Source organism: Microtus ochrogaster, chromosome 8 (assembly GCF_000317375.1).
Source record: "Microtus ochrogaster isolate Prairie Vole_2 chromosome 8, MicOch1.0, whole genome shotgun sequence".
Lineage (NCBI taxonomy): Eukaryota > Metazoa > Chordata > Mammalia > Rodentia > Cricetidae > Microtus > Microtus ochrogaster.
In genome coordinates, this window is record NC_022015.1 from 65,060,968 (window position 1) to 65,079,706 (window position 18,739).

General features: G+C 36.7%; 1 protein-coding gene across 1 annotated transcript in view; it reads left to right on the forward strand.

The window, feature by feature from the left end:
• Btaf1 (B-TFIID TATA-box binding protein associated factor 1) overlaps window positions 1-18,739 on the forward strand; it is a 90,576-nt gene that overhangs the window by 29,003 nt on the left and 42,834 nt on the right. The window contains exons 5-14 of the mRNA XM_005352181.2: window positions 322-485; window positions 3,043-3,179; window positions 7,068-7,197; window positions 7,664-7,732; window positions 9,742-9,831; window positions 10,930-11,025; window positions 11,114-11,290; window positions 12,326-12,466; window positions 13,193-13,317; window positions 16,275-16,395. Coding sequence (XP_005352238.1) covers window positions 322-485; window positions 3,043-3,179; window positions 7,068-7,197; window positions 7,664-7,732; window positions 9,742-9,831; window positions 10,930-11,025; window positions 11,114-11,290; window positions 12,326-12,466; window positions 13,193-13,317; window positions 16,275-16,395 — 1,250 coding nt within the window. The remainder of the gene's footprint in view (window positions 1-321; window positions 486-3,042; window positions 3,180-7,067; window positions 7,198-7,663; window positions 7,733-9,741; window positions 9,832-10,929; window positions 11,026-11,113; window positions 11,291-12,325; window positions 12,467-13,192; window positions 13,318-16,274; window positions 16,396-18,739) is intronic.

The window sequence follows — 18,739 nt, forward strand, 5'->3', positions numbered from 1 at the left end:
ACTCACAGAGATCCGCCTGCCTCTGCCTCCCAAGTGCTGGGATTAAAGGCGTGCGCCACCACCGCCCGGCTGTTTTACTGTTTTTCATCGAAAGATTTGATATTTTGCTTCTGACATTTCAAAACTTAGCTCAATTTTGTATCCTAGACTGACCCCTACTGCTGCCTCAGCTTTCTGAGTGCTGGAATTACAAGCACGTGGTACCACTTGCAATTAACCAAGCAAATGTCAGTATGTGTTTTTTAATGTGGTGAGAGTCTGATCTGCACATAAGAAAGTTCTAACTAATTCAGAGAGAATGTATTTCTTTTCTGTTTACAGGTGAAGTGGATCCTAAAGAGAGAATATCACGTCAACGGAAATTATTACAGAAGAAACTTGGACTTAATATGGGAGAAGCAATTGGAATGAGTACTGAAGAACTCTTCAATGATGAAGATTTGGATTACACCCCAACTTCAGCAGCCCTTGTAAACAAACAATCTGTAGGTAAAACATTGGGTTGATTGCAAGTAACAACACAAAAGTTTATTTTACTACGCAACTGAACCAAGAAATTTCTATAGACCAAGTATTGTGTGTCCATTTAGGCCATATTGACGATTCCCCACTAAGTATAGCTAGTATATCAGTATATGTAGATTAAACACATTTATGTGTATAGTATATATATGTGTTCATGTGGGAGTATGCATGAGTTTTTCCAGGTACATTTGTATATGTGTGTTCTTATGTGTAGAACTAAGGTCAAATTTAGTAATTTCTTGGTTAGTTGCCTTAGTTTTAGAGACAGGGTCTCCTTTGAACCTGGAGCTCATCCATTCACTAGGTTGTCTGGACAGTGAGCTCTAGGGACCTGTCAGTCAGTCTCCACCTGCCATGCCTGACTCTGACATGAACTCAAGTCCTCATGCTTACACAGTAGACACTTGATTGACACTCTTTTATGACAGTCTCATTCCAATTTGTGACTGAGTCATAGTTTTACTTTGTCCTATTTTTTTCCTTTATTCTTTCAATTCTCAGTGGATGCATATGAACTTTTAAAAATTGTTTTTATTATTTTAGAATTTTATAGACTGTATTTTGATCATAGTCACCCTTAAGTCATCCCAGATCCACTTGCACCTCCTTCCATTTCCCCCAGTGCACGCTAACTTTATTTTGGACACTGTCTTTTGAAGTGTGAAAGACTGTAACTCTGTTTCATATAGAAGTGCAATGTTATGTTTCAAGAGGTTCAGTACTCATTCTCCTATCCTCTAAAACCTGTAAGGGCTCTTTTGCTCCATCAATATTTCCTGCTTCTGGTCAGGTACATGTCTATAATACCATGACTCTGGAGGCAGAAACCAGCCTGGGGTACAGAAAGAATTCTAGGCTAGCTTGAGCTCAGGGCAAGACTTGTCTTATCGGGGAGGCTTTGGTCCTAACAGGTTGGTCTTGCATGTTGAGGTCCCTTAGGGAAGTTTCTTAAAGGTTTGTGTTATCATCTGCTGTTATAGCTGCACTGTCACATGCCAGTGGTTCCTGGTTCCCAGACATTATCACCACATCCATATTAATACTCCTTACTAGTTGTAAATTATATAATTTCACTTGATTCTTAGGATAGACACAGAAAGGGATTTCTTTTCTTTGTCCCCTCCTCTTCTTTCTCCAAGGCAGTGTTTCTCTGTGTAGCCCTGGCTGTTCTGTAGACCAGGCTGGCTTCTAACTCACAGAGATCCACCTGTCTCTACCTCCTGAGTGCTGGGATTAAAGGAGTGTACCACCACTGCCCAGCTTCAGAAAGGAATTTTTAAGGTAATTTTTATTATATAAACAGAGTATATCTTTCTGTCTCTGTGTGTCTCTCCCTCTTCTGTCTATGATACTTCTTCTTCTTTTTTTTTATTTTTGGTTTTTCGAGACAAGGTTTCTCTGTGGCTTTGGAGCCTGTCCTGGAACTAGCTCTGTAGACCAGGCTGGTCTCGAACTCACAGAAATCCGCCTGCCTCTGCCTCCCGAGTGCTGGGATTAAAGGCATGCGCCACCATCGCCCAGCTTGTCTATGATACTTCTGCCTCTGCCTATAGAGGGCTAGGATTCTTACTTACTATGTTGCTTAGGCCCAAATTCCTTGACTCGAGTTTTATTCTCTTGCATCAGCCTCCTGAGTAGACAAGCACCTTAATAATTTGCTTATTATGCAGTTTTTATAGTGTTTCCAATGGATAGAAAGAGATCAAAAAAAGCAGGAAGTGGCAAAGATAAAAAGATCATATGACTAAGTTGATGATAGCATGCTTGGACCAGCAAGTCACTTAAGGCTATACTTTTTTTTTTTTAAACATGATAAGCATCGGTTTCTTTTATTGAAAATTTTATTTTCAAAACTTGATTGTATAATTGTTTTGAAGACTCAACTCTTCAGAAACCCTCTTTTTGTTAGGATTATTTATTTATGCCACACTTGTAGTATAAAAAGTTATGAAACAAGACTTAGTCTGTTGGGAATTAGATAATTAAGAAGGAATTTTTTTGAAAGTTTTAATTATTTTTTGAGACAGGGTCTTTCTATGTGTTTCCAACTGTCCAGGAACTCAATAGACCAGGCTTACCTCGACCTCACAGATATCATCTGTTGGGATTAAAGATGTCCCTTTTGTTGTTGTTGTTGTTGTTACTGTTTCAAACAATTTTTATTACTGGTTTTGCTTGTAAGTTTGCTTGTTTTGATTTCTGTTTTGGACTTATTCCTTTTTTTATTTTATTATTTAAAAGCAATTTTTGTTTTTGAGACAAAGTCTTACTAGGTAGCCCTGGATTTCTCATCCTCCTCTAGCCTTCTAAGTGTTGGGATTTTAAGTGTTCCAGTACACATGGCTTGAGAGTAAAATCATGATGCAGCCATACAACACAGTAGTGTAATATTATTAAAAAGAATGTTCATCTCTATATTAATTTCTATATCAGGTATACTACTATACACCTATTTCATAAGATTGAAATTATAGATATTTTAATTTCTGACAGTTTAAACTTGTTTTATTTTTTTAGACTCTTCAGGCAGCTGAATTGATAGATTCAGAATTCCGAGCAGGAATGAGTAATAGACAGAAGAACAAAGCTAAAAGGATGGCCAAGTTATTTGCAAAACAGAGATCCAGGGATGCAGTAGAAACAAATGAGAAAAGGTAGTAGTAATCTCTTTATTTACTTGAAACAGAAATTGTGCTTGATTTACAGATAAAGATTTTGATGATTTTTATTCGGCTGAATGGTACTGTGCTTGTATTGTTTTACCCAGGACATAGTATTTGCTGCTGCTGCGAAATGAGATTTCTACAGAAAAATCTATAGGAGTAGAATTTTTTTGTTTTGTTTTTATTAATTTTCCTCAGTGATTTTCAGCATCACATGAAGACTGAAGACCAAGGCAAGAGCATTCCAGCTACAAGGAGTATAAGCACCTTCACTGTGGAGTATTTAGGATGGAGATTATTAGAGAAGGAATTCAGAATGCTGGTCTAAGGATGACAGTCAAGATGATGGGCTTGTTAAGATAACCAACTGTCATGGTGTTTTCCCTTGTTCTTTAGTTTGGGGCTGTGCTAAATAGCTGGTGATAATCCAGACTTGCTCGGTTAATCTTTTCGTGGAAAAGAATTCTGAAGTAGAGTAATTGTCTTATTGACTTGAATTAATAAAAGTGTTATCTATCCTCAAAGGGTAGCTAGTTCAGAACTACATCTTTAAGATTGGTCTCTGAAAGTGCTTATTAAATTATAGATTCTTGGGTCCCTTGCATGTTTGATTGTTTGTTTGTTTGTTTATTTATTTATTTATGGTATTTCGAGACAGGGTTTCTCTGTAGCCTTGGAGCCTGTCCTGGAACTAGCTCTCATAGGCCAAGCTGGCCTGGAACTAAGAGATCCGCCCGCCTCTGCCTACTGAGTACTGGGATTAAAGGCGTGCGCCACCACCGCCCGCTTGCCCCTTGTATCTATTAAACCAGAGTCTAATGGTGTTCAATAAATGTTTGAGCAAGTTATGAATTAATAAATATTGCAAAGTATAAAAGCAGGTCTTTGTAGATGGTGATACTTCTCCTTTTTAAATTCAATTGAAGTTGAAAAGTGTTTATAGTGTTTAAGAGTTAAACACAAACAGATGTGTAATAAACTTATTTGATAGGAATTCATGCTTGAGCCAGATAGTAGTGGCTCATGCATTTAATCCCAGTGAGGGAGGCAGGCAGATCTCTGTAAGTTTGAGGCTAGCCTGGTCTACAGAGGGTGTTCCAGGACAGCCAGAGATAAACAGAGAAATCCCGTCTTGGAAAAAAAAAAATCACCCCCCCCCAAAAAAAAGAAGAAGAAATCTATGCTTGGGTTTTGTTGATGTTTTTGTTTTGTTTTTTTAGATTTATTCATGTATTTTATATATGTGAGTGCTCTATTCACATGAATGCCTGTATGATAGAAGAGGATTTCAGTTCTCATCATACATGGTTTTGAGCCACCATATATTTGCTGAGAATTGAAATTCAAGACCTCTGGAAGAACAGCCAGTGCTCTTAACCACTAAGCCATATCTCCAGCCCCCAAGTTCTAATTTTTAAAAAACTTATTCATTCAGAGAGAGTCTCATTATGTTGCCCTGTCTGAGCCATCCTTCCAGCTCCAGTTACTTGTTTTTTTAAAGTGTAAACTTTATTGAATTTGTTAACTGTGGGATTTTTTAAAGTGAACAACTGGTTAAGGTCATAGACGTTGAATATCCCTAAGCCAAAATGTTCCAAAAATCTAAAACTTTGAGCATAAGTTTCTGATTCCAGAGGATTTTAGGTTTTTGCTATTAAAGAGACTCATCTAATAAAGCTTATGCAAATATTTTCAAATTCAGTAAAGTCTAAGAGCAGAATGTTTCTGGTCCCAACTAGAAATATTTTGTACATACCTATATGTATGATGCATCATATTAATATAATCGTTAAAGTGGGGGGAGAAAGACATAATAAGGAAGGTGTCTTAGTCACTGTTCTATTGCTGTCAAGAGACATCATGACTAAGGCAACTCTTATAAAAGAAAGCATTTCTCCAAAGGCTTGCTTACAGTTTCAGAGATTTAATCCATTATGGTGGGGAACATGGCAGCATGCATGGCACTGGAGCAGGAGAGATACATTTTGATCCATAGGCTGAGGAGGGAGGGGGCGGTTGGCATGGGCGTTTGAAACCTCAAATCCCACCTACCAGTGATATACTTCTAACAAGGCTCCACCTCCAAACCCTTTTAAATAGTGCCATTCACTGGTGGCTAAGCATTAAAATATCTGAGCCTGGCCGGGCAATGGTGGCGCATGCCTTTAATCCCAGCACTCGGGAGGCAGAGGCAGGCGGATCTCTGTGAGTTCGAGACCAGCCTGGTCTACAGAGCTAGTTCCAGGACAGGCTCCAAAGCCACAGAGAAACCTTGTCTCGAAAAACCAAAAATAAATAAATAAATAAGTAAGTAAGTAAGTAAGTAAGTAAATAAATAAATAAATAAATAAATAAAATAAAATAAAATATCTGAGCCTATGGGGGTCATTCTTACTCAAACCACCACAGAAGAGGAAATAAGAGGAAAGAGTTTGAAAGATTTGATTGGATGGTCTAGGAGGCCTTCACAGAGATTAGAATAAAGATCTTAAAGAAGGCCCTTAACTGTCTAAGAAGAGACACTCCAAATGCAATTTTAAAGTCAAATATCTAGAAGTAAAATTATGCAGGCTTTAAAGATGTAAGATGATGTACTAGTATAACATGATAGGAGAGAATTAAGGAAAGAGCTGGGTTGAGTCTTCAACCTCTTGATGATTTTATAGAACAAGTACCTTGGCCAAAAGTTTACATAATTAAGATGCAGAGACTGAGCACTGGGCATGGTGTTGCACACACCTTTAATTCTAGCTTTGGGATCTCTGAGTTTGAGGTCAGCATGATCTACAGAGCTAGTTCCAGGACAGCAGAGAAGTCTTGTCTCTAAAAACAAAACAAAAGATGTAGCAAGAGGGAGATATTCAGAGAAAGTAAGTCTTATCTATACTTTTGATTTTTCAAGACAGGATTTTTTTGTGTAACAGTCCTGTCTTGGATCCCTCTTTTGTGGACCAGGTTGGCTTCAAACTCAGAAAGATCTGCCTGCTTTTGCCTCCTGAGTGTTGGGATTAAAGACCTGCACCACCAATTCTTTTAATGATGTATAAAGGTAGTTTGTGTTTTGTTGGTTTATTGGCTAAGATGACCTTGAGTTCATCACGTTTTTACCTCTCCTTGGTGCTGGGGTAAAAGGTGTGTGCTACCACACCCAGATTAAATAAAAGTAATATTACTTGTCTTTTAATTTTTAATATTTATTAGGCTAGCCTTTGTATTTTTTTCAAGTTATAAAGCAGTACTTTTCTCAAATGTTCTGCATACTTTTTATCAGTGGTCAGATTTTGTATATTTTTAAAATTTTTGCTAATTTTTCCATACAGTATATTTTAATCATATTCTTTCAACAAATAAGCATAATTAATTATATTACTTCGCACATTAGTTTTCTCTAGGTTGCAAAAGCTTAAAAATGTTAATGCCATGCGTGGCTAGACTAAGTTGTTGAGTTAAAAGAATTTAAAATTAAAAGAAAGGGAACTAACTGGTTATAGAGATGAAAGAATGTTAGTCTTGAGATTTTTCAGTTTCAAAGAAAAGATTTAGCAACTTAAAGACTAGTGGGGGTTTTTATACTTACTTTATTGTTTTTAATTGTGCTATACATTTTTCCAGCTCCCCCTCCCAATTTACTCAGTAGATCTTGTTTTTCTGTCCTTCCTAGGCAAATCCATGTATTTCTCTGTTAGGGATGTCTTTGTCTAGGTAATAGGATATATTTTGTTCAAAAATATTAATGAGTTCATTTTAGTTGATTTTTCTAAAAGTAAGCTACGTAAGCAAAATTGATACATCTGTGAAGATGATGGATTTTTCTTATATGCATTGTGTATCATTCATATTTTTCTTCATTTACTTTAAATTTGGTGACTTCTTTTTTAGTAATGACAGCACTGATGGAGAGCCAGAAGAAAAGAGACGGAAAGTAGCAAATGTTGTTATTAATCAGACTACTACTGATTCCAAAGTCTTGGTTGATAATGTTCCAGAAAGTTCTTCCATAATTGAGGAGGTATATTGAAATTGTTTATAACTTTTAACTATTATTATTACTATTATTATTTGTATGGATGTTTTGCTGCATGTATGTCTGTTTACTACTTGCATGATTGGTGTCCATGGAGGCCAGAAAAGGGTATCAGATGCCCTGAAACTGGAGTTATAGACGGCTGTCATATGGGTGCTGGAAATAGAACCTAGATTCTCTGGAAAGCAGCCAGTGTCTTTAACCACTGAGACATCTCTCCAACTCCTTTTTATCGGTTTCTTAACTGTATATATTAAGAATATTCTATAATTTGTCAACCAAGAGAAATTTTATTTGTAGATGTCTTAACACTTCATTAGTAAAATGTTTATTTTAAAAATTTAAAACTTTGTTACTATTGCTAATGCTACAAATAAATGCACTTCATTAACTTTCTTAAATTATTAGTATAAAGCTTTGATGTAGTTGTAATTATATTTTTCTTATTTAGACAAATGAATGGCCTTTGGAAAGTTTCTGTGAAGAACTTTGCAATGATCTTTTTAATCCCTCCTGGGAGGTAAAGTATCTTCTTAGCTCCGTTTGGTGTAAAGTAAGGAAACAATGCCAAGGATAGAAAACGTGCTGAGATTCTTATTTTCACCTTGGATGTCTCTTAGGACTTAGGGCATATTATATAGTTTTATTGTCTCTCTCCTTTATGTGTGTATGTTGGAGTGGGGTTGGGGTTGAGGTTGAGGCCGGGTCTCATCATGTAACTAGCTTTCTTTGAACTCACAGAGATTCCTCTGTCTCTGCCTTCTGGGTGCTGGGATTAAAAGTATACTCTACCATACCAGGTTTGACTTCTAAGTAGAAATTTTTAGATTTTTTTTTTAAAAAATCGTTTTTAGCCTTTATGTTGTGAAACAAATTGTCATTTCTTTTTATTCTTTTGGCTACTATTAAAACTTGTATTTTCCTTATAGACAGTAAAATATGTTTTTTTCATTGAAAATAGACAGTTTTGGAGAATAGGATGGCAGTCTTGTAGTTCAGGGTGGTTATGAACATGTGATATTCTTGACTCAACCTCCTGTGTTCTGGGTTTACAAGTATTCACTATATCATGCCTGCAGTGGGCAGTTTTGATTTACTAAGATTAGTAATTTCAGTGCCTGGGTGTTTATTCTATGTGTACAGAAGCATGTGTGTATGATACTCAAGGTTCTGGACTCATGCCACAAGATCACTTCACCACCAAAACTAAACAAAATAGTTTTGAGTTGAGTTTGGGTACATCCAGGGTGGTATGGCCATATACAGGGTGGAAGCTTTCCAACCAGTTTCAGAAGTAATTTAGCCTCCAAAGTATTTCTTTAATGAAGACTTCAAACTTTTCCCAATATGTAGAAAAAGTGAAAATTGCTAATTGGTCATCTCAGACCTTTGGTTATCTCTTGAATTAACAAACAAGACTTTGGGGCCAAGGGATGTAGCTCATTGGTACAGCACTTGTATGAGATCCTGCCTGGGTGTTATTGTCAACATGGAAAGAAAAAGGAAAAGAAAAGAAGGGGGAAAAAATCCTAGTGTTACGTACTTTTTGAAGTTAAGTAAGTCTTTGCTCAGATAACATTTTAAATAAACGAATATAGTGTCAGTGGCCTTCTCCCTCCTCCCCCGGCAGATAACATGTAAGAGTATCCTCATCTATGAGAATGGCGCTTTATCCATGGGCTTTAGGGAAGCACTGTATTATTATATTAGACATCTTGGGTAAATTCTTTCTTCTGGAACTTGACCTTACTTTTTAATGCATGTACTTCTAAAATATTTAGTGTTTGGGCTATACAGAACAATATATGGAAATTTCTTTCCCTTGCTGCTTAATTCTAGAGTGCAGGTAGAGGCTGGGGGTGGGGATAAAAGCCTGGCTAGAGTTAGAATAACCATTTTCTTGCTTAGCTTTTTTTTTTTCCTCTTTTCTTGAGACAGGGTTTCTCTGTGTAGTACTACTGGCTGTTTTGGAACTCACTCTGTGTAGACCAGGCTGGCCACGAACTCACTGAGATCCACCTGCCTCTGCCTCCCAGGTTCTGGGATTAAAAGTGTGTATCACCACTGCCTGTCTTTGCTCCACTTTTAAAACCTTCCACGTAACCAAAAAAGTTGTGAAATAAATATATATAATTTGTCTCAGTTGAAAAACTTAGTCCTATAAGGTAATACTTATTTTACTTTCTTTGTATCCCAGTACACAATGCTTATTCTTAAAAGCAGTATTGTAGGCCAGGTGTGGTGTCACATGCCTTTAATCTTAACATTTGGGAAGTAGAGGCTGGCCAGTCTTTGTGGGTTCTTGGCCAGCCTTGTGTACTGAACAGCTTTCAGATCCTCTAGGGTTAACGAAGTAAAACACTACATTAAAATGAAAGAAGGAAGGAAGACAGACAGACATAATTATGTTTTAATAGATGTTTCTGTAACATCATCACTGATTGAAAAACATTTTCATATTAAAGAAAAGTTGAACTTGACTTCTTTAAACATTTGACCTTTGATATTTCCTTCCTGGGGTTTTTTTAGGTTCGACATGGGGCAGGTACTGGACTTAGAGAAATTCTTAAAGCTCATGGGAAAAGTGGTGGTAAAATGGGAGACAGCACTTTAGAAGAGGTAAGTATATTAAAATTATGATTTAGTTTTAGTAGTCAGTCTCTCTTCCCAATTTAGGGGAAGTAACAAATGTTACATACCATTAGAATGGACATACAAGGTGAGAGGAAACACTGTTAAAAGGTTTAAAAAAAACAAGCTTGTAGTCATAGAATACATCTAGGGATCAGAGAGATTCAGAAGGACGAGTGCAAAAATTGTAGAAAGAAGAGCATTTGAGCAGGATATAATGCAATAGAGTAGAGTTAGGTAGAGGAAATGGTAATGTCGAACAGCAACGGTTATGTAGTGAGAAACACTGGAAACAGCATAGCTAAAGTAACTTTCTTTTGTATTGTTGGAGGTTGGGGGTGCTTTGAGACAGTCACTGTTTAGTCCCGGATGACCTGTAACTCCTGTTTACCTTTCTAACCTGGAGCTCACAGAGACCTGTTTGCCTCTGGGTCCTGAATGCCCAGCCTATAACCAGTTTTTTTGTTTTCTTTTCTTTTGTTTTTTTTTTTTTGAGACAGGGTTCTCTACAGAGAACCTTTGGAGCCTGTCTTGGAACTCGCTCTGTAGACGGCTGGTCTCAAACTCACAGAGATCCTTCTGCCTCTGCATCTGAGTGCTGGGATTAAAGCTGTGTGCCACCACCACTTGGCATAATTAGTTTTCCTAAGAGTACAGACCCATGAATAGAAGAATTTTGATATAGTGTTTCTGAATATAATTATCAAAGAGGACATGTTTACAATTAAGGATGGTATGTGGAGCTCTTCCACTGGTAACTGTTCATTCTCCGAAGATAATCTGTTCCAGTATTGTATTTTTTCTTTTTTGGGCCTAACAGCTGTATTTTTATTTACTTTTTAATTAATTAATTAATTTTTTCTATCTCTATCCATCTATCTATCTGTCTATCGTTTTTCAAGACAAGGTTTCTCTGTAGCTTTGGTGCCTGTCCTGGAAGTAGCTCTTGTAGACCATGCTGGCCTCGAACTCAAAGAGGTCTGCTTGCCTCCGGGTGTGCCACCACTGCCTGGCTCTAACACTTCTATTATCCCCTAGTACAGAGTTGATTTTTACCTGTTATTAAAAATGATTGTATCTTAATAGATGATTCAGCAGCATCAAGAGTGGTTGGAGGACTTAGTCATTAGACTCCTTTGTGTTTTTGCCTTGGACAGATTTGGAGACTTTGTTTCTGATGAAGTAAGTATCACCTGAGTGAAGCTTTGCCCAGGTTGTAAATTCTACATAAGTACATTTTCTGCATATGTAACTTCTTTCTGTTCTCTAGGTTGTAGCACCCGTTCGTGAAACTTGTGCTCAAACATTAGGTGTGGTTTTAAAGCACATGAATGAAACAGGAGTTCATAAGACAGTGGATGTGCTACTGAAATTACTGACCCAAGAACAGTGGGAAGTTAGACACGGTGGTCTGCTGGGAATAAAATATGCTTTGGCAGTTCGCCAGGTAAATAACTTAGTTTGGAAAGTGCAAGCGAGAGACTTTTAGTCATAGGTGTTGTGTTGTGATGAGTGTGCTTGATTGTTCCTTTGTTTTATGAGCTAGGTATGTAGCTCCACCTGGCCTGGACCTTGCTATATAGACCCAGGCGGGCCTCAGAATTGCAGAGGTAGTTCCGCTTCTGCCTCTTGGGTTCAGAGATTATAGGTCTTTGTTGTCATGCCTTCTTGAGAAAGTGTCACAGAAAAAAAGATGTCTATCAAGAGTCGGACTTAGATTGCTCAATATAGTGGTTTCCAAGTCTCTCTATTTTTCTGCAGTTATCACTCCTTTAATCCTTTTTTTTTATTTTCCTCCTTCCCCCTCCTTCTTCCTTCTTTTCTTTTCTTCTACGACTGGGTTTCTCTGTGTAGCCCAGACTGGTCTCAAACTCACAGAGATCTGCTTCCTCTGCCTTCTGAGTGCTGGGATTAAAGGAATGCACCAGCACCATGTAGCTAATAATATTTTTTTTTCATATGGTCTTATTATATAGTCCTGGCTGGTGTAGAACTCACAGATATTGGGATTGTAGGTGTGTGCCATCATGACCAGCCTTTAGTGCTTGATAGCTTTTTTAAAAAATTAATTTATTTTTTATTTTATGTATATTGGTGTTTTGCCTACATGTGTGCCTGTGTGAGGAGAGGAGAGGATGTTGGATCCTTGGAACTGGAGTTCCAGACAGTTGTGAGCTGCCGTGTATGTGCTGGGAATTGAAGCCGGGTCCTCTAGAAGAGCAGTTAGTGCTCTTACCCACTGAGCCATCTCTCCAGTCCCAGTACTTGATAGCTTTAATGAAGTATTTAATAAAGCTTTTAATAAAGTATTGGAATCTTTCCCTAGTGGGATTATTTATGTAAGCTTCTGCTAACTTATCTTTTTTGTTTGTTTCTTTTCAAATACAAAAATATTGGAATATTTGTTCAAAGTTAATAGAGATGTTTGAACACAGTAATTATTCCATAGAAAATTAGCCTGTTTTGGTGTACTATTTTGCAGGATGTAATTAATACTTTATTGCCTAAAGTTTTAACTCGAATAATTGAAGGACTCCAGGACCTTGATGACGATGTCAGAGCTGTTGCGGCAGCATCCTTAGTGCCTGTGGTAGAAAACCTTGTCTACCTTCAGACACAAAAGGTATATTAAAGATTTTTCAGCATTTTTTCCCTATAGTGCATGTTTACATGTGGGTATGGAATAGTAGGAAAAACATTGAGTTCTTGTTATTTTATCTCCTACACCTTTTATAGAAATTCTCTTGTTTCTAACAAGGTACATGCACGCTTGATTATGTGTTGTCTTTGGGAACAGCGAGTTGTGTATTATCTAATTCCCTTTATGTACATAATAAACAGAAGTTCCTTGAAAAAGCAACAGATATTTCTTCCTAAATTTACCCTTTATGTTTAGAGATAATCAAGTTTTAATTTTTATTTTGTTTTTTTAATATTTTAACTTGATCTCATTTTTAACAGACTGTTAAATTTTAGCTACAGTTCCATTTCATCAAATCCAGAATATGAAGTTAAAAGGGCAGCCAGCATTATTTTATGAGCTCAAAAACTAAACATATATTTTCATGATTGTTTATATCACTTAAAATTCCCTGAAGCTATCCTGCCCAGTAAACCTCTGGGTGGGGAGGAAGTGAGAAAAGTAGAGCCTAATGACATTAAAAAGAGGTAGAGAATTGTTAATGGCAAATAGTGTCTTCTCCTTGATATTACTTAAAACTGACACTGTCCAAATTCATTGAAGTTATATATCCTATTGACTCATTAGTTACCCTTTGGATATAATTTGACAGTATTTAAGAATTAGTTGTGTGAAGTCAATAACTTTTCTTAAAAACTGATCTTACAGGTACCCTCCATTATAAATACCTTATGGGATTCTCTCCTGGAATTAGATGATCTAACAGCTTCAACAAATAGTATTATGACTCTTCTTTCATCAATGTTAACTTACCCTCAGGTCCAGCAATGCAGGTAATTATTTCTTAGTAGTGTGATAGAATAATAAGCCTTTCTATGTCGTTCCAGATTAAACTTAGACTTCCAGCAGCTTTAAGAACAGTGCTGTTTATTGAGGACACCACTTTTTCTAGGAAGTTTTTTCCCTTCTTTATTCCAACTACTAGAACATTTAGAACAAGAAATGTTATTTTAGGGGCTAGGATCAGATCTTAGTGGGAGATTGCCTAATGTACAAAGCCCCGTGTTCTAGCACTGCATACACACAAATAAACTTTTTAAGTAGTTGTTTGCTTTACCTTGGGTATAAGTTTTATAGTTCATTATCTTGTGGATCTAAAATAGATACCTCAAAATAGTTTATTTTAAAAACGTCATTTTGCTGGGTGGTTGTGGCTCATGCCTTTCATTCCAGCACTTGGGAGACAGAGACAAGTGAATCTGTTTGAGGCCAGCCTCATCTACAAAGCGAGTTCCAGGACAGCCAGAGCTGTTACACAGGGGAAACCCTGTCTCGAAACAAACAAACAAAACAACAACAAAAATCCAAACAAAAACCAGTCATTTTAGAGCCTTTACTCCTAGCATGCAGAGGCAGGCAGATCTCTGTGAGTTCCAGACTAAACTGGTTGTCTAAGTGAGTTCCAGAACAGATAGGGCTGTTCTTGAAAAATCCTGTCTTGAAAAACCAAAAACTAATCATCTAAACAAAAAAGCAGTCAGTTTATATTATCCCCAGTGATGGTCCAAAATACAGATTTTTGAATTTTAACATGCCAGAAAGCTGTTATTTTTTCTAATAATAGTATCCACAAAAATGCAGAAGAAATTTATACAGCTTTTTTAAAATTCACAAATGGGGAAATTGCTGTTCTTAGCCTAGTGAGTTTATTTGGTGAATGTTTATACGTTTATGATTTTAAAGTGGCTGTATGAATATTTCGTGAAATTCAAACATATTTGAAAAACATGTTCTTCGTATATTATCAGCTAATAAGTAGTATTTAGTGAAGAATTTAGTGGGCTATCAAGTGAGTTCCCACAGATCTAATTGAAGATAGCAGCTGAAGCGGTAGTACATGTGTGGGGCTTCCCGCTTCTGATACTAATACACACAAAGGGATTGGGTGTGTTCAAGTTACAGCTCTCCCAAAGCTGTATAGTCACAGGGGTTTTACATTTCTTTAAACTAGAAGTTAAGTGAATCTCTTTGAATGCCTAAATACTGAACATTTTTGATTGTGAATTAATCTTTGCTGAAACTATTCCACTATTTTACTATCAGAAAACTGCCAGTATACAGTGTATAGGGGATATGTTCCAGTAAAACTTTCACTAAAAAAGACAGAAAGAAGGAAAGAAAAGCCTATATAGGTTTAGCCTATGGACCTTAATAGGTGGTACCTAGAAAACTAAATTATATAGAACTGGAGAGATCTTAGCAGTTAGGAGCACTGGTTGTTCTTCCAGAGAACCCAGGTCCAATTTCTTGCAGCCACATGATGATGTGAGGGCTCACAGCCATCTGTAACTCTAGCTCCAGGGCTTCCAGTGCTGCCTTCTGGTCTCTGTGGATACCGAATGCATGTTATGTACAGATACACATGCAGGCAGAACACCCATACGTATAAAATAATGAAATAATTAAAAAACCATAGGTACTAGTTCCAGGACAGGCTCCAAAGCCACAGAGAAACCCTGTCTCGAAAAACCAAAAAAAAAAAAAAAAAAAAAAAAACATAGGTAATGTAAGAAAACTATGCAATGAAATAAAATTTCTAATAATCCAGTGTGAAATAATTAGTTTTATACCCTTTTTTAATTTCAAAATTGGCCTTATTAGATAACTTGTATCCTATGTTGTGATAATTGGCAGATACTTTCCAGCTTATACAAGAAATGTAGCATGTCATGTGGAGCTTGAACAATTACACTATTAACAAGTCTTTGTTATGATGCTTGTGTGTATTCTAAATTACTCATGTCTGCATGTGTGTGTGTTTAAATTAAATTTACCGAGTGCAAAAGTAAAGTTTATGTATACTTGCAAGTAATGAAAATATCACTGAAGGGATCCTCTGAGGGGGCATAGAGGATGACAAAATGGTAGTGTTGATATTGGCGTGTCCTTCTGTTGTTTGTTTTTTCAAGACAGAGTTTTCTGCATAACAATCTTGGTTATCCTCTTGTAGACCAGGCTGGCCTCAAACTCAGTGAGATCCACCTGAGTCTCCTTCCAAGTGCTAGGATTAAAAACATGTGCCACCACGACCCAGCTGCGATGTCCTTTTTTGTTCCTACCTTTTTCCTATTCGGGGATGTAGTTCAAATGCTACTGACGAAGTATTTCCTAATTTGAAGCACCTTTTAGAAATGCTCCTGAATGTGGCAGAAGAGCTAGGATTCGAGTTAGCTTAGGTTTGACTTTGTTTAGTTTCTCCATTTACAATTTTATTTGAGAAGGAAGAAATGAGAGTCTTTCTAATTTAGAAAATGCTAAACCAGGATAAGAAATTTCAGAACTCTATTATCTCTTAACCTCTTGCTTGTTTAAGACCTGAAAGATGAATAGAAGTAATGATTAGCTACCCATTGAGATTAGCCCTCGGGATGGAAAAGAGTTATGCGAGCCCAGTTTTGTAGCTAGGATACATTTTTCATTTTTGGGGAAAAACAAAGTTACAATTGCAGATATATTGGAAAGTTCTAACTTAATGAGGTTAATTAAAGCATTAGTGACATTGAGAAACCTATTATTAAAACTTTACCCTTTATTGACTGTATTTTCTGTCTTTTGGTTTTACAATAACATTTTTGAGTAAGTGTTAAGTGAATACTCATGAAAATCGGATCATCTTTTATTTATTAAAAAGCCATGTCAATATCACCAGGTTCATACACCATTGACACTAGATAACTTATTTATGGAGTTTATGAGAATGAATGGGATCCCTTTGTGTTTTCCTTCGTAGTGTTCAGCAGTCACTCACAGTTCTGGTTCCACGTGTCTGGCCATTTTTGCATCACACTATATCTTCAGTCCGAAGAGCAGCACTGGAAACTCTCTTTACATTGTTGTCAACACAGGACCAGGTAAGAACTGATAGCTATAAATACAACCTTAAAACTTTTGTAAGTTAATTTTATAAAAACGGAGCAGATCATTGCCTCCTCATTGCTAGCAAAAATCAGAATGCTTGGGCATAGTAGGTTTATAGTAACCATATAAACCTAAGAACATCATCAATATGAGGTTAGAAATACTTTAGAATTTTGTTTCAGTGTTATATTCAGAACAGGGAGAAATGCTTAATAAATAGGAGATAATGAATATTTGTTAAGTGAGTTAGGGATTGAATAATTCCTTCCTATAGGAGGCATGTTAGTCTTTATTTATGGTTGGTAGGTGATTGGCAGAAACCATCCCAGGTTATGAAGGCTGCATTTGAAGCACTGAAGTAAAATTCCTTAACGACTGACTGCTGGATTCCCAACTTGCCTTTGCTTAAAAATTGCTGTCACAAAAGCATGCGTTTTCAAGGATTGTGTAATTTATTAGTCACATACTGAGATTCCCACAGCACTCCTTCAGGTCCTGTTAGTGTGAGCTGACGAGTCCTGTTTACATTCCTATTTTTGAAATAATTCTGGAGATTGAAGAAAATATGTCAGGAAAAAATACCAATAAGATGTTATTGTTTGAGCCAGTCCTTTGTTTATATATTTCTATATATAATTATATTTATTTGTGTGTATACATACATATGTGTATATGTATGTGTATATGTATGTACACACACACACACACACACACACACACAGACAGGTTTTTACTGTATGGGCTTGGCTGCTCTGGAACTCATTATGTTAACTAGGCTGGGTGCCAGCTGAGAGATATTTGTCTCCTCTGCCTCCTGAGTACTAGAATTGAAATTTGGGTCAGTCGAATTTGGATCTCAGTAAGTTTGAGGCTAGCCTGGTTTACAAAGCGAGTTTTAGGACAGTCAGGGTTGTTACACAGATAAACCCTGTCTCAAAAACAAAAACTTAAAAAAAAAAAAAAAGTAATAATACTTTGAAATATTATTGGGATTCATTTTATGCTTGGAACTGACTAGCACTTTACAGGAGATGGCTACTACTTTTTATATTTTGCAAATGAGAGAACTAATGATAAAAAATTAAGAAACTTCCCCAGATTTACATAGATTACACAGCTCTTTCAGCTTTAACCTAAATTTGACATAAAAAGAAAATGAATTGTGTACCTACTGAATTGCTTTCAACTTCTGAATGTGAAATGAGCTTAAGTACAGAGTGAGAAAATGAGCCTGGTGTCTGAGTTCCTGATCACTGTGTTCCTTTGTCAGTTTCACACGCAGCTGTCACTTTTGAGTAATTGCGCAGTAACTTGGTGGGTAAGGTCGCTGTAGCACAGTGTTATCACCTTGTTATATCTCTTCTGTTTACTCAAAAAAAAATTTTTATTGTTGTTTTGCCCATAAAATTGGGAGATTCTAAGAAGATACATTATTGTCAACTGTATAAAGACATGTGTCCACCATTATCAGGATCATAGACAGCTGTTTTCATTGCCCTCAAAGTCGCCTTTGTTCTTCTCATTTCCCAGCCTCCCAGCCTCTCAGAATCACGTGTTTTTCACTGTCTCCAGAGTTTTGCATATGTCATGTAGTTGGAGTCATCAGTTTGGAACCTTGTTATTATACTTCATAATATGTATTCAAGTTTCCTTTGTGTGTCTCATGTCTTGATAGCTTATATTTTTATGGGTATCTTATACTCCTATTGTTTTGTTTTACCCTAATTTATTCATCCATGTATTGAAAGGATACCTTGGGTACTTTCAAGTTTTGGTAGTATACACATAAGGCTTCTATAAAATACAAGTTTTTATATGTATAAATACTTCCCTCCTGTGGGCAGATATTTAGGAGCCCACATACTAGACTCTACTGTAAGAATATGTTTAGTGGTGGCGCATGCCTTTAATCCCAGCACTCGGGAGACAAGAGGCAGATGGATCTCTGGTTTAAGGCGAGCCTGGTCTACAAGAGCTAGTTTCAGGACAGGCTCTAAACACGCCATGTTGCCTTTTCATCAACTCTCAGTACTCCACATTCTGGCCAATGTATATATAATATTATCAAGTGTTTTTATTTAGGCCATTCCAGTAGGTGTGTGTCTTATTGTTGCAACATATCATGTGGACCATTTTCTTTTCTTTGTTTCTTTGTCATAGTGCTATGGACTAAACCCAGGTTTGACAATGCAAGGCAAGAATTCTACCACTGAATCTATATGCCTGGAACCATCCCCCCCCCCTTTTTCCTTTCCTTTCCTTTCCTTTCCTTTCCTTTCCTTTCCTTTCCTTTCCTTTCCTTTCCTTTCCTTTCCTTTCCTTTCCTTTCCTTTCCTT